This window comes from Phyllostomus hastatus, unplaced genomic scaffold (genome assembly GCF_019186645.2).
Source record: "Phyllostomus hastatus isolate PE091 unplaced genomic scaffold, TTU_PhHast_1.1 phas_contig_34, whole genome shotgun sequence".
In the NCBI taxonomy this organism is placed as follows: domain Eukaryota; kingdom Metazoa; phylum Chordata; class Mammalia; order Chiroptera; family Phyllostomidae; genus Phyllostomus; species Phyllostomus hastatus.
Genome location: NW_025333857.1, coordinates 31,099,728 through 31,123,562, shown reverse-complemented (window position 1 = coordinate 31,123,562; position 23,835 = coordinate 31,099,728). Strand labels below are relative to the sequence as shown.

Below are 23,835 nucleotides of genomic sequence, written 5' to 3'. Positions count from 1 at the left end.
GTCTCTTGCTCACTCAGCCAGCTGGCAATCCTCCACTCCTAAGACAAAAGGAAAGAATCAAGTCACATGATAGAGAATAATCCTATCTAATCCTATAAAAAAGGTATGTATAAAAATTATGAGATCAAGGAAACAGGTTTGATCCTTAAATTTGATAATACCTAAACTAAAAGTAAAAGTATTTTCTCTATTAGGAGTTGGTGAATGACAAAACAGCCTAAATTTTTTCCCAATCCTTAGCCATAACCAGCTATCCTAATATAATAGGGCTACTGAAAATTTCCTACTGTTGTATCTCTACCACAAGTACAATATACTAGAGCTGGAATTGTCTATTTGTCCTTCATCATGCTCCAGGGCACCGCATGGTCCAGCTCCCTCCTCTCTGGGTACTGCTCCCTATGGTGGAAACTGGCTCACTCAACAGCTTATTCAATAGTTGTTTCATGCTGAAGATTGGAATGCTCACTGTGGGAAAGGTGGCTCCCACTCTAGTCTTCATTCCTCTGTACTTTTAAGATGCTTTGTATGGAGCCAAAGTACATATCAAGAATTCCTCAGCTTTTCAAATTGTGGCAAAAAATGAGAACCCAAACTACCTTTCATTTAAAATAAACAGTGGTTTCTCTCTTATGTATTTCCCCTTGACAGTACCTCTCTTACTGTACCAACGTTTGGCTTGTGTGCTTGCAATACACAAAGCGCTGTAGGGAGTGCAAGATAAATAAGACCTAGCTCACCCTTGAAGAACTTAGAGTTCTACAGATGCATTAGTAACTAATGTCTACTGAGTGCTATTCTCAACACTTTACAAGAAAAAAAGTGATTTAATTCTTATAATAACCCTATGAAGTGGGTACCATTATTGTTACTCCCAATGTTCAAAAAGAAAACTGAGGCACAGAGAGATCAAGTAATAGCCCCAAGCTCAGACCGCTAATCAGTGGCAGATCCAGGAAGTGTGCCTGCACCCATGCCTCAAGCACTGTGCTGCATTGCCTCTCAGTTCACAAAGAGCTGCACTGTAAAGCACCAAGTGTTAAAGGCCCTTCAATGATACAAAGTACAATAGAAATTCAAACAGATAACATATGGGGCGGGGATGGGGGGTTCATAAGGCTACAAGGCCAAGGTATTTTAAGGAAGATTTTGATAGTTGCACTGCAGACAATAATGGCAAGTGATGTAGGAGAAAATTTTCAAAACCCAGAAATATAGTGAACAGCATGTGGTCTAACTAAATGTATTTTATTTTTATTAAATCATTTATCCTTCCTGAATATGCAAATTTTCAGCTGCAAATATAAATTAGCATTACATGTGAACTAGGATTAATTTTTTTAGGAAATACTATCATTAATGTTAAAAGAAAAAAATTATCTGTTTCATTGTTTAGCTTTTATCAACTCTTCCTAAGGGGTGATAGGAAGGAAAATTATAGAATAATATGTACTATTATTCTATATGCATGTACTATTGATATAGATAGATATAGATATAGATATGGTTATTTATTTCTTTATTTATTTAACCAGTTCACTGCCTTAATTTTTCAGATAGAAAAGCCCACTCAAAAAAGGTCAGTGGCCTGCCTAAACTTACACAGTGAATTAAGTGGTGTGGCCTTTATCTGACTCAGAACTCTGCACTTCTGTCTGCAGCTCTTTGCTCAGCATGGTCACAACCTTAGTCTGAGACATATTTTTTTTATTTCATTTCATTTAGCACCAGAGAAACCCAAATCAGAAGAAGGTTTTCCAGGCACCTGAGCAAGGAGCAAAAACAGGATACTTAGGGCATCAAGCTCGTTTGATATAAAATCCTTAGCCTTTTATTCCCTCCTTCTCCCCTTGAGAACATTTCTTCCACTATATCCTGAAGGGTAATTAAGGAAATATCAAGACATTTGGAGTCACAATCAACAGATACCTGATATCCAGACTCTGGTTGGTGTCATTGTAACTTTTGTTCACTAGGGTTTGGTAACTGGGGGAATAAAGAAATAAACTGAAAATTCAGCTGTGCTGTTCCCTCTGCAGGAAAAACATAGCTAAGCCAATGTGCGTGTGTCTCCATAAACAAATGCTCATGCCACGTTTCCAGCAGGGTGTGTGTTGGTGTCTACCTGAGACTCTGCTCACGGCATTTAGCAAGTGATCTAATTGTTGCACACTGTGGCAGAGCAGCCCACAGAGACCTGTGCTCACAAGCTGGCTTTATGTTCTCAGGAACATACTAATTAGTAACTTTCTGGAAAATATACAGTAGTTACTCTTGGCTTGTTATTTTTCAAACTATTGAGAATCCAGAGGAACAAATCTTATATTTTATGCTTCGAGGGCTATTGCTTTATACTTTCTCCAATGAATACACTCTTATGAAAAGGCGACTCTGCCAGGTTATGAGCAGTGAGGATTTACCAAGTTCCGTGAAAAGCGAGGTGAGACCCTACAATGCTGGTCACCAATCAGCTACCCCTGCCCAACCACCAACTGTCAACACCTGCCACAGTTTGAGGCTGCTCTACAAGTCTGGCTTGGAAACCAGGGCCAGAAGACCTGACTTGAAGGTCTGGGGCCCTCCATAGATGTTGCTTCTAGGGAAGGAACAAAAAATGAGCAGAGCAGAACTACTCAAACTCATGAGATTCTCCTCTGAAGCCTACCTTTGAAAACAAGAAACTGTCTGAGTCATCTAGCCAAAAGCTAGCTTGTTCAGTAAGTTAACAACTCCAGAGACATGATTTGCCATTAAATTTATCATTCAGTGAGAAGTAGAATAGCCAAATTGGTAGGAAACCAATTATAATGAAATAGCTTTGATGACTTTTTTGAAGATAAAGAGATAGAAAAATAAAAAAATGATAAAGATATATATGACTATATCTATTTATCTCTCTCATTAGTCATTTTCTTGGCCAGTCAGAGAAAGAGAAGAAAAGGAAATGTGGGAATCTCTTCAGGAAATAATATTATGTATAGTGAGTGACATGTTGGCATTGGTTTCAATTTCTCTTTGAAAAGAAAAGAAATTAAGTACATTAGTCTCTGAAAAAGTGCTTCTTTTATGTCAACAGTAGCTAATCACCTGAGAACAAGACACGAATCTCCAGAAATTAGAAAGATGTTTTTAAAAGCAGGGAAGGGAGCATCCAGTTCCTGTTCAGTCTTAAAAGACACAGAATTGATTCATAATTGTTATTATACTTAATATTACAACTCACATTTCTTGAGGAATTTACTAAGTATTGTTTCAGCCACTTTACATGAACTGACTCAACCCTTGATCCACCACAGCAATCCTCTAGGCTGAATCAGAATAATGAAGGATACTTCCTCTAGCAAAGGGAATGTTGATTTTAAGGACCTGTTTACAAAATTGAGGAAGTAATGAGACATCTATAGATGGTGTAGGAGGGCTACTTGATACTTTGCATACATTTGAATGTGCAACTTGGGTTGCCATCACATGTATATGTTTATATAAATTGGGTGATCAGTCTGCTATAATAAAATGTGTATCTGACCATTGGGTTGTAGAAATTTCAAAGATTTTATTTTTTGACAGGATGCCTGCCGTTTTTCTCTCTTGATTCCCGCTTGTTTTATTCATTTTGGGGTAGTTGCCAATTAGACCAAATTGGTAAGTATAACTGATGGACAACATAAATTTCCTCTTAAACCCCAACCAAGAAAAATAACCATAGAAACATTTATTTCCTTTAGAAATTCCTAACAATATCCTTCCCAATGACTGCTATTTATCTCTGTCTCTTCTAAAACATCCAAACACATCAGAGATTAGTTATTCCCTGCTATTTATTATCCTAAAATACCACATAAGATAGGAAGGAGGGAAATGAGCATTTATTGAGGTCCTTGTATGTTCCAGGCACCATGCTTAGCATTTTTATACATATTACCTCTTTTAATACTCACAAAACATTCAAGGTGGGCATTATTATCTTCCTAGACTAATGTGATTTTAAAACATTTGCTCTTTTCTCCCTACAGAAGAGTTATTTCATTCAACAAGACACTCCCTAATATTCTGTTACATTGGAGGATTTAGAGAGTATTATTTTATTCAATAACCACAGTCATACTTCAGTATTCATCATTTCAGAACTTTCATCAAGCCCTGTACTCTTGAATTTTGACAAGAAAAAAATGTTTCAGCACTTGTCGCTTGCTCGGGACTTGTCGTACTTGCTAGAACTTGTATGAGTCACTATACTGCCCTGCAAGAGAAAATGCTTCATTATTCAGTACTTGTGTGTTTCAGGACTCATCACAGGTTCTGGAACAAATTAGCAAAGAGTACTGAGATAGCACTGTATTTGAACACAAACTATGCCAGACACATTTTGAGCATTGAGTTAGTTGGAATTAATCATTGGAAGAGCTTTGGGCAAAGGATAGTGATCAGTGGAAAGATGGTGGAGAAATTCAAGGACACAGTATGAGGGGGAGGTAGGAGAGTGTGATGGCCTGGAGGGTGGGGTGGAGACAAACAGAGGAGCTCCTGTTCCTGTTCCCATGGCTACAGTCTTTCTTCATGTGACTCGTGGACTTCCCTTTGTCATCCTATGCCTGAGAATATATGAAGGAGGCTGGGAAGGCAAAGGGACGTTCAATTGTCATCACCAGCATCTTTTTGATCATTGCACCATCATCAAATGCATTGGGGTAACCATGACATGAAATTTTCCATCATTGAGCCCATAACTGTTCCATGAGACAAATAACAGCTCTGTAAGTTAAGGGTCATAGTAGAACTTCATCCAGGGAATTCTGAAAGTAAGAAGCAGTAAATTTATATTCTCCTAGATTGACAGGCCTGGGTTCAAATCACAAGACTTGAAAAGGAAGCTAAGCTTTCTCTAGGCAGATTACATGCGTATCAAGAACATGTCATTGGCATCTGTAGGTGCTCTAACCCGTTCAGCCCAATCATTCAGACTTTCTACTGCTGGTAGGAACTGATCAAGTAAAAGACCATCCAAAATACAAATACCAAATTCATGATCAGTGAACTTTAGTTGAGATGAATTGCCATTTTTCAGATGTCTCAACTGAATGTGCTATTCAAAGTTTTCTCTGTCTTTTAAAGAATTTTCCCTCTAAAGAATAGGTTATGTGAAGAAGACAGCACAGTTTAAACATCTAATCTCTCTTCATCTTGGCTTGGCACAGTTGGTTGTGCCACTGAAATATTTGTCATGCTTGTTAATGGAAAGTCTCTTTGTCAATCAAGACAACAATGGAGTCAAACAAAAACATTGGAAGAGTAGAACAAATTTTAGTGATACCGATTTCTCAAGGTTTGCCTGTCTTGTTTATCTGACTCATTTTCCAATTCAGGCCAGGAGACCTCTCTCCTTAGGGAAAGAGCCTTTTCCACATTAGAGTTACTTACTTGTTCAGGCACTGGGGCAGTTTCCATAAACAAATGAGTCTGACCAGAAGAAATGTCCACTACTCTGATAAGATCTTAGATTCTATTACATGCAGGGAAGAATGCTGAGATCTCCTTGTGGATCAGAAAGATTTGGGTCACAAATGTTTGACTGGCCTTTGGTCTCAAAGTCAGTGAAATTTACTTTACTGGTCAGATCTATCAGGTTCCTTTGATGATTAAAAAAATAAAATAAAATAAATCCTCCTTTCTGGGACCCAATCTCTTCCTTATTTCACTACCAAAAGAGCTTTCGTATCTTTTTATCTCTTGTTTTGCTAGCTTCTCCTCCTTCCATAATGCATGTGGGCCTCCACCCATTCCAAGCTATTTGCAGTCTCTTTAAATGACATAACCTGTCAAATATGCTTTTGTTCTGTCTTGACATTTGGTGAAATTCCAACTTTTCCTCTACTCTACTTATTGGCAAAATGTACACTTCAAGTCTCAACTCAAAAAACCTTCTCTTCTACAAATCTTAACACAACCCCCCCCCCGACACACACACACACCATGATGCTTTTAGGCTGTTATTCATCACATGCTCCATACCCCCATAGCACTCTATGTAAACCTCTGTCGTAGCACTGCCTCTTTCTGATAGAGTGGTTATCTGCCCACCTGCCCACACTGCCCCGGCACCTGTAGATTGTGAGTTCCTTGTGAGCAGAGGCTGCCTTACCCATTTTTGTCATCCTGTAAACTGAGCACAGTGCCTGGCACATGCAAGTAGGTGCTCAATAAATTTTTATTGTAAACATGGATATTTGGCTTTCTGGCCTTATTTTTAGATCTGATGCCCAGTGTGACATAAAAATGTAATAGACAAGCTTAGATATTAAAAGCTAGAAAGGAAGGACTAATGATAACACAGTAATACCTAGAAAGACTCGGGGGGCCACATAGACAGGGACATGCCCAGGCAAGGGCCACCATGCATGCTTCTGTTGTGTGTATGAGCATTTACTCTGGGAAATTTTACTGTGTCCTTCTTCTTGTTGTTAAATCATTTCCATTTTATGAATTTAGAGAGACTAAGAATATATTTTTTATAGCTGTTAATGCCATCATGGCTCATTACTTCCATTTACGCAGAAAAAGAAATACCTATGGATTTTACCCCAGTTATTTAAGGTGATAGTTGTCCATGTCTGTTGTCAGTCTAGATTAGGATCAATCCATTTCATAGAAATGCATAGGTAACTTTAGAAAGTTCGACAAAAAAAACATAAAATTAGTGAGAAAACTTGTGCTGTCTGAGTACTTTTCTGTCATAATCAACAATTTTACAGTGAGCTATATTTAGAGAAGTTAAGGTATCTCATTCTCTAGGGGGAGTCTTTAAAAAAGTAAACTGAGATTTTAATTTGCTTGAGATAGCTAAGGCCAGGGAATTCAATCATAGGACCCTTCAGAGCCCCTTCCTAGGACTGAAAATATTTTGGCCATCCCTTCAAAAAAAGAATTTGGAACATTTCAAGCCATTGAAACAAATGGACATAAGAGTGAAGTATAATTCACATAGGCTTGCAAAATGACCAGGGATAGTGCTCCCAAGATGTCACTAATAGAGTTGTCATATGTTTTAATGGAATAAAATCTTTTAACCTTGAACCCTTAGCTAAAGATTGTTAGCCCCTGAGAAAAGTGAGGATAATAAAGATGTTATGCCCTATTAATTGACCAAATGAGCAAACAGCTGATTTTTTTTTCTTTTTTGGCATCTATGGCTGAAACAAACAAGTGCTCTTTCCCTCACTGAACAGGCTGTCCCTGTTCTGTGAGGAGGCCAGATTTCAGAAGCTGCGTGGAGTTCCACATGCCATAACCCTGCAGGCAAACACTGACGCCCTAAATCTCCAGTGGAGAGATCAACGATTGTTGTTCGCTAATGAGCCTTGGCCTCTCTGGGTCTATGTGGAGTTCTGTGGGCAATTCCTTCCGGAATGAGGCAGGGTGAAAAAAAACAGGTGCACCTTTGCTAAAACACGGGGATGAGGATTGAACCGTCAGCTTTTCTGGTCATCAAACAAATCTGAGCTGAACCCTCCTCATTAGCAGCATTTCTCCCATCCTGAGGGAGAACACAGAAAGTGCACACTGAGTCGGGTGCACATCAGAACTTATTATGAAAGCCGGGGGAGATTCTGAAGGAAACAGCAATTAAGCATGGTGTGCCTGCATCGGGAGTCTGGGGAGAAGTGGGAAGCTCACTTCCCCTTGCAAATCCACTCTGAGATTCTGCTTTTTTGGCATGCATGGAGCAGGACTGGTTTTGCTCTGCTGATTTATTTGGTTCCAGTATTCAAGAAATAAGAATCATTGTAGTGAGTGTGCATTACTATCTATAAATTTCGGTATTTAGGAAATATTGTGTAGTAAAATCTTTCCTTAATTCAAATAAATCCAATTCTAAGCTCCTTTATATCTTGTTTTTGTAAATTCAATCTTCATCTTTATTAGGTCTCTTTGCCTCCTCTCTCCCTCTTTCCTTCCTCTCTGTCCTACCTCCCACTCTCTCTTTCTTCTTTCCTCTCACTCATCTCTCCATCCCTCCCCCATCTCTCTCTCTCTCTCTCTTTCTCTCTCTCTCTGTGTCTCCCTCCCTTCCTTCATCCTTCCCTTTCTCCTTCCTTCTCTCTCCCCCTACCTTCCTTCTCCTCCCTCTCTTTTAATCCTGCCTTTCTCATACTTAACAGTATTTCTGCACAATTGGAAAAGGACCTCTTAACTTCCCTCACCCAAGGTTATCATTGATATACTAACTTCCTGAGCCTGCTCGGCCCCTCGCAACCAGAGGTGCTCCCACACTGAGGAAAGCCAGTGGGATTTTCACCACAGCTGGTGTCACCAGTGACCAGGGTGCAGCCTCAGAATCAACACCCTAAGGTGCATTGCACAACAGTCCCCACAGAGCAGATGTCTGTGCTAATCCCACCCTTAGGAAGCTACATTTGGGTGGAAGAAGACAGAAAAATAAATAAATAAATAAATAAATAAATAAATAAATAAATAAATAGTGTATTAGATAGTGATAGTGCTAGGCAGAGAGATAAAGACAAGACAGTAAAGGGAGTGAAGGGAAGGAGTAACAATTTCAACAGAGTGGGGGGAAGGCCTCACTGAAAAGGGGATATTTGAGTAAAGACTTGGAAGAAGTGAGAGAGCAAGCTATGTGGTATCTTGAGGAAGACCATTTCTAGAAGAGGGAATAGCAATAAGAAAGTGCTGAGGAGGGAACGTGGGTGACATATCTGAAGAACCTTGGGATGCCTGTGTGGCCATGTGGAGTGAGCAAGGAGGAGAGGCAGGAAAGGAGACCAGAGAGGGAACCAGGGCCAGATTCAGGGAGCACTATAAGACCTTTCACATTCACAGTTGCTCTGTGTGGAATGGGAGCTTGCAAAGCTTTGAGCAAAGGAATGAATGGTCTTGTATGTTTCAACAAAATCATTTTACCACCTGAGTTAAAAGTAGCCTAAATTACAAGTAGGAATGAAAGCAGAGATACCAGTTAAGAGAAAGACTCTAATTGGGGCAAAAGCTGGTGGTGGCTTAGACTAGGGTTAGGGAAGGGAGAAGTAGTCACATTCTGCTATAATTTGAAGGTAGAGCAGGCAAGACTTACCATTGAATTAGATGTAGGATATGAGAAAGAAAAGATGTGTCAAAGATGACTCCAAGTTTTTTTGAATGGAGTTGCCATTTACTAGGATGGGAAGACTGTGGGGATGGGGATGGCAGCTAGGAGACAATATCAGGAGCTTAGCTTTGGGCATCCTGGAGGTGTCTTGTAGCATGTGTGGAGTTGTTGAGAGGGGCACGGTTGTGTGAGATGACTTCAGTAGAGATATTTGGTCTGGAACGTGAATATGGAAGTTGTCAGTGTGTAGACCGTGTATGAAATCATTTGAGTGGATGAGATCCACTCAAATACAGGACCGTAGTATAGGTGTGTAGACCGTATATGAAATCATTTGGATGAGATCACCAAAGGAGTGTGTGAGGATGGGACAGAAGAGAACCAAGAGCTAAGCCTTGGGACAATCCTATCAGAGGTCAAGGATATAAGGAGTGGCCAGCAAAGGAGATATAGAGCAAGCAGCTAGTGAGGTAAGAGATAAACCAGGAGAGAGGGCTGTCTGAAAACTCAGTGAAAACTATATTTATTTCCAAAGGAAAGGAACAGCCAAAAATGTGTCAAATGCCACTGACAGGTCAAGTAAGAAGAGACCTAGGAACTGACCATCAGGGACATTGCAAGTCCCTTCTTCCTGTCCAAGGGTTGGGTAATTTTGCTCCTATCTCACCTGCTCCCACCTTTCCCCATCAAAAACACTTGTCTTTCTTTTCTTCCCCTTCAAGACATTAGTGGGTTGGGCTTTTAACAAAAGTTATTGAGGAGTCTTATCTTCAGATCAGCAATGCAAGCCTCCCCTGAGAAAAGCAGCCTAGTGGACCATTTTTGAAATGAGGACAGGGAAAAAACAATAAAAAACAAAATATGAATTAATTAATAATTCTATAAATAAGTCTGCTACACAGAAAAGATATTATTTACTTTTAGTCATAGTACCAAGTAGACTATGTATTAAATACAAATAAGCAATTTCCAGTGGGGCAGTGAAACCCCTATGGAAATAGGATGAAGTGGCCAAGAGATTCCTTTTGAACTATTTGGTGCTAGGGGCTGAATTGCAAGAAGAATGCACATGTCCCAGTAAGGGCATATTGTATCAATCATGTACAACTGGAACAGGTGTTAATGCTTGGCCTACATAGATAGTCAGGTTTCCAACTTGGTTAGTTTCTCATTAACCATAGGCAACCTCAGTCCTGGCAAACTAACAGATGTTGCCTTATGTGAATCATTTTTATCACATTAGTTAGACCCAAAGGTTGTCAAACTATGGCCCATGGGCCAAATCCAGTGTGCCATCTGTCTTTGTAAATAAAGCTTTATTGGAACACAGCCATATCCATGCTCATTCTTTCACGTACCATCTAGGCTGCTTTTGAGATGTAGTGACACTTGAATATTTGCAATAGAGACCATCTGGCCTACAAGTCTGAAAATATTTATTATCTGGTCTTTTATAGAAAAAGTTTGCTAACTCCTGGTATAGACTTGAAAATGGACGTTGGAAACATAACATGGGTGTTTTGGTCCTACTCCGTGGGCTTTTATCTTAGTTTACTTGAGGGAGCACATCTTAGCTTTTACTTCTTTTCCTAGAGGGACGTCTGCTCTCCCTGCAGCTTTATGCCAGGGCAGTGGTTCCCAAAGTGTGGGCTGTGGACCAGAAGCAATAGCATCACCTGGGAATTTGTCAGAAATACATATTCTCAAGTCCCATGGAAACTCTAGGGATGGGGCCCAGCAGTATATGCTTTATCTGCTCCTCCAGGTCAATGCGATATTTGCCGAACTTGAGAGCCACTGTACTGGAACAGACACTGATAAGAAGAGCTGAAAAGTTGAAATGGGCATTTCTTCACACCCCAATACACAAAGTAGTTCTTTGCACATTTGAATTGGGCTTTTCAGAGCAGTGCTTAGAGTGCCACATTCTTATACAGCACATTAGGATAGCCCACTTTCTAGAATGATGGTATTAGCGCTATTATTGCAGCCAAATAATTTGTGGCAGCAGCAGTAGGAATAAGCCAAGTGGCTGTTCACACAAACATGGCAAAGCAGGATAATAAGGCTAAACACCCTCCAGTAATTTGGGGCCCAAGATACCCATTGCATGTCCCTGGGTCATGGCTGTCTCCTGATTCCTCATCATGCTCTTCAGTGGCCTTGTGACAGAATGAAAAGGGGCATTTATTTATAAGAGAGAAAAGTAGAAGGGATTTGTTTCTAGCACCATCATGGATATGCTAGAACATATGAAAAACTTTACATTGGTATTTTCCCCCTACAGGTATTGTTCATGCTATTTTCCTTCACTTAATGATCTAATCCTTCCCTAGAGCATTCACCCCTCTGTGTATCTGGAGGAACAGCTCTGACAATGAACAGCTGTGGTTTAGATAGAGCTGGAAACCTGATCCCAGGAATCAGGCAGGGGCATCTGTGAGTCTTGGCATTTTTAATCAGGAAGAGATGCAACAAAGGAACAGTGAGCAAACCCAGGCCCATTTCTAAAGACATGATGATGACATCAGTTTTTTAAATCTGCCAGAAATGAGTTTGAGACCCTAAGACATGAGAAAGATAGGGTAACCTTACATACTGGTTTGCCTAGTTCCACTTTACACCTGTCATCCCAGAGTAACAATTAATGATGACCCCTTCACTTGCAAAAGCTTCCTGATATTGGTGTGATAAATCATATGTTCACCCCAGTGAGACACAACCCAGTAGAGTGCACAGAGTGCAGACTCTGCATTTCCTAACAGGTCTCTCTTTGAAACCCTGTGCAGACATACAATTCATTTAATGGTAAAATGGGGATCATAACTTCTCTATCACAGGGATGCTGAGCAGATTGGGTAAGCATGTGCAACCTGCCTGGCTTAGTGCCCCATACATGTTAAGTGCTCAGCGATGGCTACCACTCCTCAGGGACAGAGAAACAGCCTTCACTCAGTTGGCTCACTGGACTTCACCACATGAAATCATTCACAGCAGCCCTGAAATTCATAAGCAACCTTGCTTTTACTCCATTTGTAATTACCTTTTTAAACATATTATAATTGCTATTTTCTTTTAAGGAACTATGACATCAAGAAAAAAATGTCTCTCAGAGAAGGCCATATTTGCACCTAAAAAATAAGTTCCTATTCACAAACTTGAATAGGAGGCTCAAGTCTGTTAGATGCTGCTGCAAAATAAAGCCAGAAATGGAAATGACAGTATTGCGATTCATGGTGTTAAAGCTTGAGGAACCCCAATACATTGTACTTCACTCTTGGTGGGACAAGTTTCAAACTGACTGAGAGTTAGACACTGGGACCAGACAGATGAAGATTAAAATATTTTTATTAATGATGGAGTTGCTGGGGATAATGACTTAGTATGAGGGCCAAATGGGTTCACCTATTCACCTCTGCCCCTACCCAGACAGCCAACCAGAAGAGAAATTTGGATTTACAACAGACACTTTCACTAATATCACTGACTGGCACTAGAACACAGGGCAGGGGATGGGGCAGGGGAAGGAAATCCTTCTCACTGAAGATTTTTAGTAGATTAGTTCTATCCCATCAAGAAACACCAGTATTAATCACTGCTAATTAAGTTACTCAATTCAACACCACTGATTAGGTCACTCAATTCTACACATGAAGAGGAGTAAGGGAAGGACAAGGGGCTAGATGTGTCTCACTAATGGAACTTCCTCCCCGTGGAAACTTGAAGCCAGAAGAAAGAAGGTCCCCCACGACATTGTCGCCCATATTTCTTTTTTCTTTTTTTTTTTAGATTTTATTTATTTATTTTTAGAGAGGGAAGGGAGGGAGATAAAGAGAGAAACATCAATGTGCGGTTGCTGGGGGTCATGGCCTGCAACCCAGGCATGTGCCCTGACTGGGAATCGAACCTGCAACACTTTGGTTCACAGCGCTCAATCCACTGAGCTATGCCAGCTAGCTGGCATATTTCTTACTAAGGATTTAGTCACAGTAAAGACAATTAGATTGGAGTCACGTTATCTTTTGGAAAAGATGTCCAGATAATCAAATAAAAATGTATCCCTTTTCCCAACTATTGGTCCAAAATTGGAATACATACCATTACTAGATCCCAAATAATCAGTCCTCTTCCTCTGTCTTATATATGACAATGGCAGTCACTACTTTAATAACCTTGGTGGCAAATGAAGGTCACTCCCAGCCTACAGCACGTTAGCTGCTAGAATATATCAATCACCTCAGAGGAAACAGAATTTAGGTTTCAATTTCAGTTGTATTGTTTCCTATTCATTTCAACTAGAGGAAGTAATAATTTTCACAGACATCCTTCCCACAGAGGAAGAATGTAAACCTTTGTTTACATTCTTTCTCCCCAGTGGCCAGGACACAGGACTCTAGCTGGGTCCAGTTCTGAAAAATAGCAAGGCTTCAATTTAAAAGTACAAGACAGCTGAAATGAAATTGCCCGTTCAAGTCTCTGAGAATCTGGACACTTCCATACTTAATCCAGATGGACAAGGGACATGTGATCACCCACCCAGGTCACTCGGCACATTCTTCTCTAGGGCCCCAACCACTGAGGCCCAGGTAAGACCTGGGAAAAGACACAATGGGGCCACTTAAATGTCTATCATCTCCACTTTCAGTAGTATGCATCAATGGTATTGTATTAAGGTATGACACTCAGTCCCTTTACAACCACCAATTTATTCCTGTCCCTCAAGCTGTGTTAGTCCCAAGGGATAGAGCCTGGGCATTTATATCACAAGCATTTATTTGAACTATCTTCTAAATGTGAGGCACTGTGAAAACCAGAATGTTGCCTAAGAGGGGTGGGGGTGTCTGTCCCATGGAGTTTATAATTCAGTGGATGAAACTTTCATGAAAATAAGGCAGAATAAAATAACTGCCAAAAGAAATGTACAAAAAATAACAACAACAACAATGGGACTCCAAAAGAATGAATAAATAATACTTCCTGAGGGAGTTAGGAAAGGCCTCAGGATTTAGTAACATTTGAACTGGACTTGGAAGATTGAATTGGGGACTCTGAGGGCCCACAACAAATAGCACCTCTCTTCCTCATGCAAGTTCTGAACAATTTTAGAAATAAAACAAGTCCTTGATAGAACTAAAAATATCGTTTTTCAGTTGGGGGACAAGTTAGCAGGCATGGTGTTAAGTCTGTTGGCCAGTGGACCTAGTGGATCCCCTGACTTAGGCAGCATCTCACGGTGAGCCTTCCCCCGCTACCCCCAGCCCACCACACACACCTTCAGCAGCAAGACCCCTGGAGGAGCCCCATAACCTCAGGCTTCCTACAGGCAGATGCCAAAGGGAAGAAACATGAGGCTCATTGACCAAGCCTAGTAATCCTTCTCAAATTTACCAAAAAGCCAAGTGAGTAAAGGAACATAGAAAACTCAAGGATGTGCTTATGAGAAATTCTTCTTCATGAGAATTAGGATGGCTAATGGGGAGTTAAATAATCCTAGGCTGAGGACTGTGAAAATAATCTGAGGAGACCAGAATCAGAGTGAACGTAGAGCTCTGGAGAGAGATGAGGCTGCAAGTGAAGGTTGGGTCCAAAATATGGGAGGCTTGTTCGTCATGTGAAAAGATTTGGGCTTTTATTCATAAGCGGTGGGAATCCTCTAAGGACTGTTACAGACAAGGCGGTGTTTATGGAGAATAATCAGCAGTTATGCGATGATTGTCGGAGAGGCAGGAAAATCAGTCAGGAAGCAATCTTAGTAGTCCACGGGAAAACCAGTGAGCGTAGATGCTGGGTATTTGGCATAATTCCTGATTTCATGAAAGTTTAAGTCAGATCTGAGTGTCCTGGATCTCAAGTCTGTTGATTGAGGGAAAGTTGTTTATGTTATAAAAACATTTTAAAATTTCTGTAGAAATAACTATATTGTCATCTAATGTATGAGAAATCAGGATATACTTGATGGTAATTCAGTATCCTGACCATCTTCTATACCCCAAATTTTAGTGATAAATTACTACATGTAGAGCACAGTATGATATGCTGGGGATACAAAGATAAACCTAATAGAGAAAAGAGATGTCCACACATGTAATTAATGAGATAAAACTTCAGAGATTTTCAAGGTACACACTTACTGACATGCACTTTGTAATACATGAATGAGGGTGGTTAATTCTGCTAGCAGAGGTCACAGGGAGGGACCCAAGGAAGCTTGTCTTTGAATCTGAAAATTGAAGGATGAGTATCAATTCCTCACAGAAAGTAAATCAAAGAGAACATTTCTTAAAGAAAGAATAGAACCCTTTTACATTTGGGGCAGAGAAAAGTAATTGCAGTCTCCCTCAACTGATGCAAAGAGATTTTTTAATAATTTTGGAAACGGCCCTGGCTGGTGTAGCTCAGTGGATTGAGCGCGGGCTGCGAACCAAAGTGTCGCAGGTTCCATTCCCAGTCAGGGCACATGCCTGGGTTGCAGGCCATGACCCCCAGCAACCGCACATTGATGTTTCTCTCTCTCTCCCTCCCTCTCTTCCCTCTCTAAAAATAAATAAATAAAAAGAAATCTTTAAAAAATAATAATAATAATAATAATAATTTTGGAAAGGTAATTGAATACACACGCCACCAGCAACATTTCCCTCTCTCCTGCCATCTGCCTCTTGTACCCAGCCCTGCTCTACACTGTAGACTAGGTCTTTCCATGTTTTTTCAATCCACAATTTCCTTGGCTGCTCTGTTGCTTACTAATTTCTGCCAAGAAGCCAAAGGAACTTGTACAGGCTGTGGGCGCCTAGATCCTGGCACCATTACAGGAGAGTGTGGGCAAAGTATTATAAAGTAAAATGAATTAGAACCACTCTGGTTACCTTACATCTGAGAAGGCAATGAATGCCTTTTGATGTGGGCTTTGAACAGAGCAGAGACTAAGAAGACTATAGCTTTGTTTGGGTGAGTTTTCTTGTAGACTTAGATCAGTTACATCTAAACATTCAGCCTGCAAACAATGGCCCCAAAGAAAATAATGCTGGCTTTCCTTTTATGAAAGTAATACTTGCCTCAGAGCCCATGGGATGGGCTGTTTGCTTTCTATTGAAATGATTCATGTGGAATGTTGTTTGGATGTACTTGTTATATATGCACATTAATAGCAGAATATTTTAATCAGAGCTCTCTGCCCATAAGGGAATAACTGTTTCCCATTCACTAAGTCAAAAGCTAAGTTAGTTTATTAGCATATAATATACTTGGAGTTAGTTTTACAGTTTATAGATCTTATTATTTGGCATTTACATTTTGCCCAACCCACAGAACTCAAAAGACTTAACAAGCTGACTGAAGAACTGAGGAGAGGCCCCTAGTAGAGGGCATCTGAGGAATGACATGAAATGTCACCTACCCCAGAACAGACAGATTTAGCCATTTGGATACAAGATAAAGGAATTGGTTTCTGAAGCATGTTATTGCTCTGCGCGAGAGGCTATTTAAACTTAGAGCATGCTTCAGATTATTTATTTTTCAGAGCATCTTTTTGGTTTAAACATATAAAGTACATTAATTTTACTTTCATCTTCAAAAATAATTTATACACTTAAAGTAGAAACATTATATAAACTTAATAAATATAAATAAGAAACCTTGTTTGCATTTGTTTAAACATATAGTTCTTACTAAGTGCCACGATCTGTTCTAAGTGCTTTATAAATAATAAGTTCTTTATTACTCAGAGCAACCCTATGAATTAGACACCAACTCTGTATGTTAGATAATGTGTAGAAAATCAAAATGTATTTTTGGTATATCAATTTATATCAAGGTCTCTTTTTGCTCTACTAAGACGTGCATGGTTCCAAATAACACACTATTAATTTTGTGAAGTCTAACCACACTGTCAAAGTTTACAGTAGCAGGGAGGTAAAATAGACTGGTCACCCATGCTGAGAGGGTAAGTGGGAGTCAGTAGGAACCAGCAGACAAATGAAGGTAGGAGTAATAATGGGACTGAGAATCAAAGGCTAAGAACAAGGACAGGACAGGTTCAGCCCAGTTCTAGGCTTATAGCCCACACTCTAAGGAAAATCTCAACTGGAGGGAGTGCAAAATAGGTCAAAACTTTCAAAGTGTAGGGTAAAGATGGTAGTGGGGAGGTGTGAAAAAAATGCCTCCAGGAATGCCCACTGAAATCATGGCAAAACCCCGGTCTGGGACCCATGCGGCCAGGGAGGGAGCAGACAAAGACCCCAGCCTACTTTCATGTAGAAGATGGTGCTGCTCTCTAGGGACTGAGAGTAATCAAAGAGTGATTGCTTTCTCCTCCATTGGGTACAGAGCTCTCCAAAGAGGGGATCAAAACCTCTTCTGCTATTGTGAGGGTAAAGTTCCTTTTTTATACAACACGGGTGACATCTTCTACCTTAAAGTCAGAGAAGTGGAGCAGCCCGCCGTGACCGGTAACCGGCTTCCCACATGAGCATCAGTTTATGCTCCGAAAGGAAGGCCCACGCGACACTTGAACAGCCAGTAGTCTTTGCTCAATTTTGACTTAAATGTTGCCTCTAAAGCCCTGCCTCAAAAAAAAAAAAAATCTGTTGTCTAAAATTCTTCTTATACAAAGACCTCTCAAGGACTCTCTCCACACCAGCATCTGCATGCTGAGAAAGCGCACATGAGGACTTTTAGGGTAGGTAAAGACAAGTGAAGGCTTTGTGGAGTGAGAGGAGGTGAGCCTAAGGGGCGAATATTTGGTAGCAATAAAAAGAAACTCACTCAAAATACAAAAAGGGTATTTTTTGATAAGGAGACAGAAATGGGTCTCCACCCTGTTTTCATATGACTCATGGGCGAAGAATGTTCTTTTTCATTTTTAAATGTTTAAAAATAAATCAAAAATGTTTTATGACATATGAAAACTGTTTGAAGTTTAAATTTCAGCGTCCACATAAATTCCCTCTTTCTCATTAGTATACCTGTAGTACAAAAATAGACATTTAATTGTATTTTAAAATAATATTCTTTAAAATTTTATTTAAATTTGTTTTCTCTCTTGTTATATAAGTATCTGCATGATATTCTCAGTTTGACCCATTGTCCTTACAAAGCCTAAAATATTTAGTATCTTACCCTTCTTCAGGAAAAACAGTTATCTCCCTGGTCTACAGGGGACTCTTTGTAGGAACTACAGCCAAGTGACTGCAACTTGGATGGAAAAGTCACCACAATCTTGGAAATCTCTCTCTCACCCACGTACCCTTTGCCTCACTCTGATTCAGACCACACCCTCTCTCCTCCATGGCTCCCTCTGTTCCCTTTTATTCTTCCTGCATACAGGCTTCTTTGCCTGTTTATTCACCCACACACAGTCCCATCAAAGCCACCAGTAATAGAGAATTTACTCAACAAATACAAATGCCCATCTGTCTCCCAGTTACTCACCTTGGGCCCAGGGTCTCAACTCCAATTCCAGGAAGGTAAATCTAGCCCACTGCAGGTCTGGCATTAAACCAGGATTTTTGAAAGGAGCCAAGTAAGGCAGCCCTCCTGTGCTGTGGATAGTCCAATTCTCTAAGGGAGTGTGGATAGGAGAGACATGATGAGTGTTTCCAGGCCACATGCCACAGTGACCTTGGCTGGCTTGTGAGATTTCCCATTCAATCTACTCATCCACTCCTCCAGTTCTGTCCTTTGGCCTCTGATTGCTGGACAGAAAAGCAAAGCAGGAAGACAATGCTAAAAATAAAAGCCAGCTGGTGGGGGCCAGTACAGAATTTCTATGGAAATATCTGTAGCATTGATAATTCACAAAATACATTACTTCAACAATATTGAAAACAAACAGAAAAAATGGAGTTTGCTATATTAATGCAATAGATTTTATAGTCTCAGTCCCCAAGATAAGAAATGTTATGTACCATTATTTTCAATCTGTTATCATTGTCTCAGAGAGGCATTCCCATTAATCCAAACTCTGTTATCTTCAGTGTCTTGACAGCCTTATACCATATTTTGCTGTATATAATGCACACCCATGTTTTTGTGCACATTATATATGGAACCATTTTACCCATGTATAATGTACATCCTTATTTTTCCCTCAAAAATTTGGACAAAAAAGTGCACACTATACAGGGCAAAATACAGTATCTCCAGCCAAAGGTGCTGAGATTTTAAATGCCAAGATAAAAAATACATGTTTATTTTTCCTGAAATATTGATATTAGCTTTAAATACAGAAACATTGTATATGGAAGGAGTCCATTAAGTTAAACACCAATAAGGGAGTTGCCATAGGGATTGGTGATGATAGGAAAAAGACATTTAATAAATTCACATTATTTTTACCCCTGCCTGGTCCTACAGTGGATTGAAAATGTATGCCTTATGAAGTCCCAACCACAAGGAAAGACCACAGCCATCTTTCAAGGAATTTCTTCCCCACTAGAGAACCATGGGTACCTGGAAGTGAAGCATCTTGTTGTGCATTTACTTTGCTTAATAGCACGTGCATTACTTTATAATTCCAAGTACTTTCCCAGGCATCAATTTAGGTACAGAATTATAGAGGCAAAAAAAGTGTAGTAATAATGATACACACAATTGTTCTGCAGTGGGTGTGACACTTGTGGAGGAATGTCATCAGGATTCACTCAAAGGTGTTTTGGTTTATAACCCATTTCCCTGAAAAGTCAGACACATTCCATTTATGGTTCTGTTGTCTTGAACAGATATTGGATCCTATCTCCAAACCATGAAGGCAATAAATAAAACATCTGCCTCCATAGATGACTGAAGAGATATTATAGTTAAAATGAGATATATTTTTTTCATATCCTCCCTAGATATTTTCTTGGGCACACTCTATTCCTTAGAAGCTCAAAGATTTTCAATAACATTTCCTTTTGCATAATATAGCATATTAAATATTCTCTTTCTGTACAATACTATTCAGTTGTACCTGAATATTCATGGACTGGGAATATTCCTAATTGTAAGAAGCACCTTAAAATGAATCAACAAGAATAGTTTTGAATGTTGCCCGTTAAACACAACTGATTACCAGCCTTGTGGAGTTTTCATAAATCCATCCCACAACTTCCAGACCACAGAGGAAAGGCAGTAAAAGTTAAGGACACATCAAGAATCTAAATCTGGAACTATTTGTGAGAAGCTGTCTGGGCCATTTCTTTTCAAGTAGGCAGTAAATAAAAGACCATTCAAATGAAACAAATAGCTTAACTGCTACTCTTCCCATGACTACAGTAATTGCTAATGTCCCCCAAGTCTATGTAAGGTTCTATTTGAAAAATGCACGATCTCAGGTGGTTGCTGAGTTGTTATGGCCCCATTATGTAGTCCAAATACAGAAAATGGTAGTCAGTGTTTTGTTGGTTGAGTCAACCATTGAATCAAAGACCAGACCATTTAAGGGAGAAATTGTGTGAAGGGGACATGTTCCATGCTTTTTAATTTTATGCAAAACTTAACTATGCAAATTTTAAATTATAAAAAAATAAAATATATTAATAAGGTTTCATTATATGCATAATTTCAAAGCATATGAATTCTTCACACAAACTTCTAAATCAGGATTCACTTAATTCCAGAGCTGGCAAGGCCAGTGAATTGCATTCATGCTATTGTTACATGGCGTTAGCTGTTAAACAGAAATGTCCACCCACCACTGATACACAGAGTCCTGAATTTCTCAAGATCCTCAGGAAGTTACCTCTCACATAAAATTCAAACTGTCCTTTACAAATGACATATGCTGCAATAATCACATGATCTGTATGGCCTTTGTCATTAGGATTTAGCCAAAGACCAATCTGCTACATTCTCACTCCATATAAATATAAATCATTTTCCAACAGCAAATAAAGTATTCTTTAGGTTCATAGGCACTTTAGATCACATATGGCAATGTTGATGTAAAACCAATGTGTTAGTTTAGCTTGATGTTAATGTAAAACCAAAGTGTTAATACAGTTTGATCAAAACTTTTCAATTGTCTAAGGAGTCCACTACAACACACCACATGCTTTCCCAAGTGCCCGAACTGATCATAAATTATGGTCTTGTATCAGCAGAAAAAGGGAGAGAGACAAAAGGCCTTTGGAATTTTAAGACATTCTTCTTCTTCTTTTTTTAATTTTATTTTAATCATTGTTCAAATACAGTTTTCTCCTTTTTACTCCCAATCCAGCCCCCCCTCCCACGCCTCCCCACGTCCCTCCCATTACCACCCTCCCCTTAGTTTATGACCTTGTGTCCTTTAAGTTTGTTCCCGTGAACCCTTCCCACTGTCCCCTTAAATTCCCTCTACTCTCTTCTGTGGGCACTGTCAGCCTGACCTCTATTTCAGTGTCTTTGATTATATTTTGCTTTTTTCTTTGTTTTGTTATTTAGGTTCCTGTTAAAGGTGAGATCATACGGTATTTGTAAGACATTCTTCTATTCCTTCCACCTCCCTTCCTCACAATACCCCACCCAATCTTTGTTTAAGCTAATTTTGACACTTTTTGCTTATTGGGAGCCCAGGTTGAATTGCATCACAGTCACAACAAAATGTGATGGTAGTGTAAGAGATTATCTTCTGTGAAGCACAGTTGGGTTTAGTTTGTAATTAGAGAGCCCTCGGTCATCCTGCAGAATATAGCTACTAAATCCATTACTCATGAGCACATTTTTATAGGCTATAATGTATCCAGTTCTAAAACTGCAAAAGCTAGAGTGTGGCAAGAATCTACAAAAGATTCTTAAGCAAATCTACATTGCTCTAAAATTAAATTCTAATGGAAATTTAGTATCTCTAAGAACTGCAAGTCTTTGGTTATGGTAGAAAATGAAAAGTTATTGCAATCAAATGAGAAATTAACCTACTTTTCCTCAAAACTAAAAGAACAAGTATTCACAAAAAGGGTTCCTGAGGGATCTAGGTAAAATTAAACTTCTTTTCCCTAAATAATAGAGATTATATTTTTTAAACTGTGGGTCTAAACAACTATTTTTGTGAATGGTTGATGGGTTTGGCTGAGTAAGGCATACGTTTGGGAGGATGTTTAAAGGAATTTATATTGATTTTTATGAGCGTAAAGAAAATGGTGTGAGCCCTGGGCATCCACCTGGGTCTGCAGTTGATGCCCAGAGTGTTTGCTTTATGTCAACAATAAAAAACATACCACTCTTGATATTTTAAAAACTTTTTCTTTATTAATGAAGTTATGTACTATAGATATTATTTTGCAAGTTTGTTAATTTCTCTATAGAGTATTTTTAATACTCTATAAAATATAATTTAGAATGAAAGTGTGGACAGAAGAAACAAAAACAAGAAGAGAAATGAAGGGGAGGGAAGAGAATAGCCTATAGACAGTGCTTCATCCTGGGAAGTTAAGCCAATCAATGTAACAAGACAGCAATAACATGATATAGCTTCCCTGGGCATAGTTTTGTTTGAAAACCCATTCCAGAACTTGTCTCATAAGCCTCAGTGAGCTTCATGAAAGAACACAAATCAATGCTCTTTGCAGATATACCAATGTGCTTAATTTAGGGTGTGGTTATATAGGGGTCCACTAGCAAGTTTTTCAATAGGCTTCAAGGATCCATGAACCCCTTTGAAATTGCATAGAAGTATTTTTGTGACTGTCCATATGTGCAGTTATTTTTTCGGAGAAAGTGTGAATAGCTGTCATCAGATCCATGAAAGTATTAAAAGATCCTAATCTCTAAAAAATAGGCTAAGAACCATTGTTTTAGGTCATTACTAATTATTTCAGATTTTCTTTTCTCAGAAACAAAGATAATATGTTTGTGTGTTTGTGTGCCTTGATAGAAAGGCTTAATGTTACCATATATTAGCAAATTTAATCTACTTATTATAAATACATATAGAATTGAAATAGTTTTTCATCATTATACTTGATTACAACTTTATTCCTAACATAGGAACTCTAAACCTCTGCATTTCTAGAAGGTATAACAATTTAATTACAAATGGACAATTTATTGCTCTCAGATCATCCTTTGAAAATTGACCCTTTGCACCCATAAACTAAAAGTGGTCTCCAACCATCTTGTGTATTGTCTTGTAGACTCTAGATCACTGGAACTTTCTAGAAAGTCCACTTTATGATTTCATCCTCTTTGAGAAAACTGAGTAGATCACAGTTGTTACGTGAGTTGGAGTAAAGATCCCACTGACAGAATCAGTGCTCAAGAGTCAAAATTTGGAAAAGGCCTCCCTTAGAAGATCCTAGAATAAGTCTAAATATATTATTTGGTATAAAATATCAAGTGTGGTTCATTGTTTCTTGATATGAAGCAATATGGGAGTAAGTGCTAAAACTAAACAAAAAGGAAAGTTAAACAGCATAGTACTTTGAGAAATACTTTATAAACTAACTTTTTAAATGCTGGAAAAGACACACTTCCAAGACACATTAAAATACAAATCTATAGGGGTAGGTATTTTTTATGTCAGCAAATTCTCCTCCAAAAGAAATGTGCTGTATTAACATTTCAAATGAGATGCTAATCTTCAAAGTGCCTTTCAACAGGAATTTAGTTAATCCTCTAATCAGCAGCAATGGGAAAAGGGTCTTCCTCAGAGACATCCAACCACAGCTTTAAAGCAACCTTTTGTGCAAATCATGAAGGGCTTCTGGGTCAAAGGAGAGAGCAGCATGACCTTTCACTTCCTTGTCCTTGGATTTGAAGGAGGAACATTCAGAACTTCTCCACGC

The 23,835-nt window shown here is 39.1% G+C and overlaps 1 protein-coding gene across 9 annotated transcripts in view; it reads left to right on the top strand.

Moving 5' to 3' along the window:
- The window catches only part of TRPM3 (transient receptor potential cation channel subfamily M member 3), a 504,806-nt gene that overhangs the window by 289,891 nt on the left and 191,080 nt on the right, over positions 1-23,835 (top strand). For 4 of the 9 annotated variants that reach the window (XM_045840200.1, XM_045840199.1, XM_045840206.1 and 1 more), the window contains one exon: positions 3,568-3,642. The exons of the other annotated variants lie outside the window; for them this stretch is intronic. In XM_045840200.1, the coding sequence (XP_045696156.1) occupies positions 3,568-3,642 (75 nt within the window). The remainder of the gene's footprint in view (positions 1-3,567; positions 3,643-23,835) is intronic. 9 annotated transcript variants of the gene reach the window in all.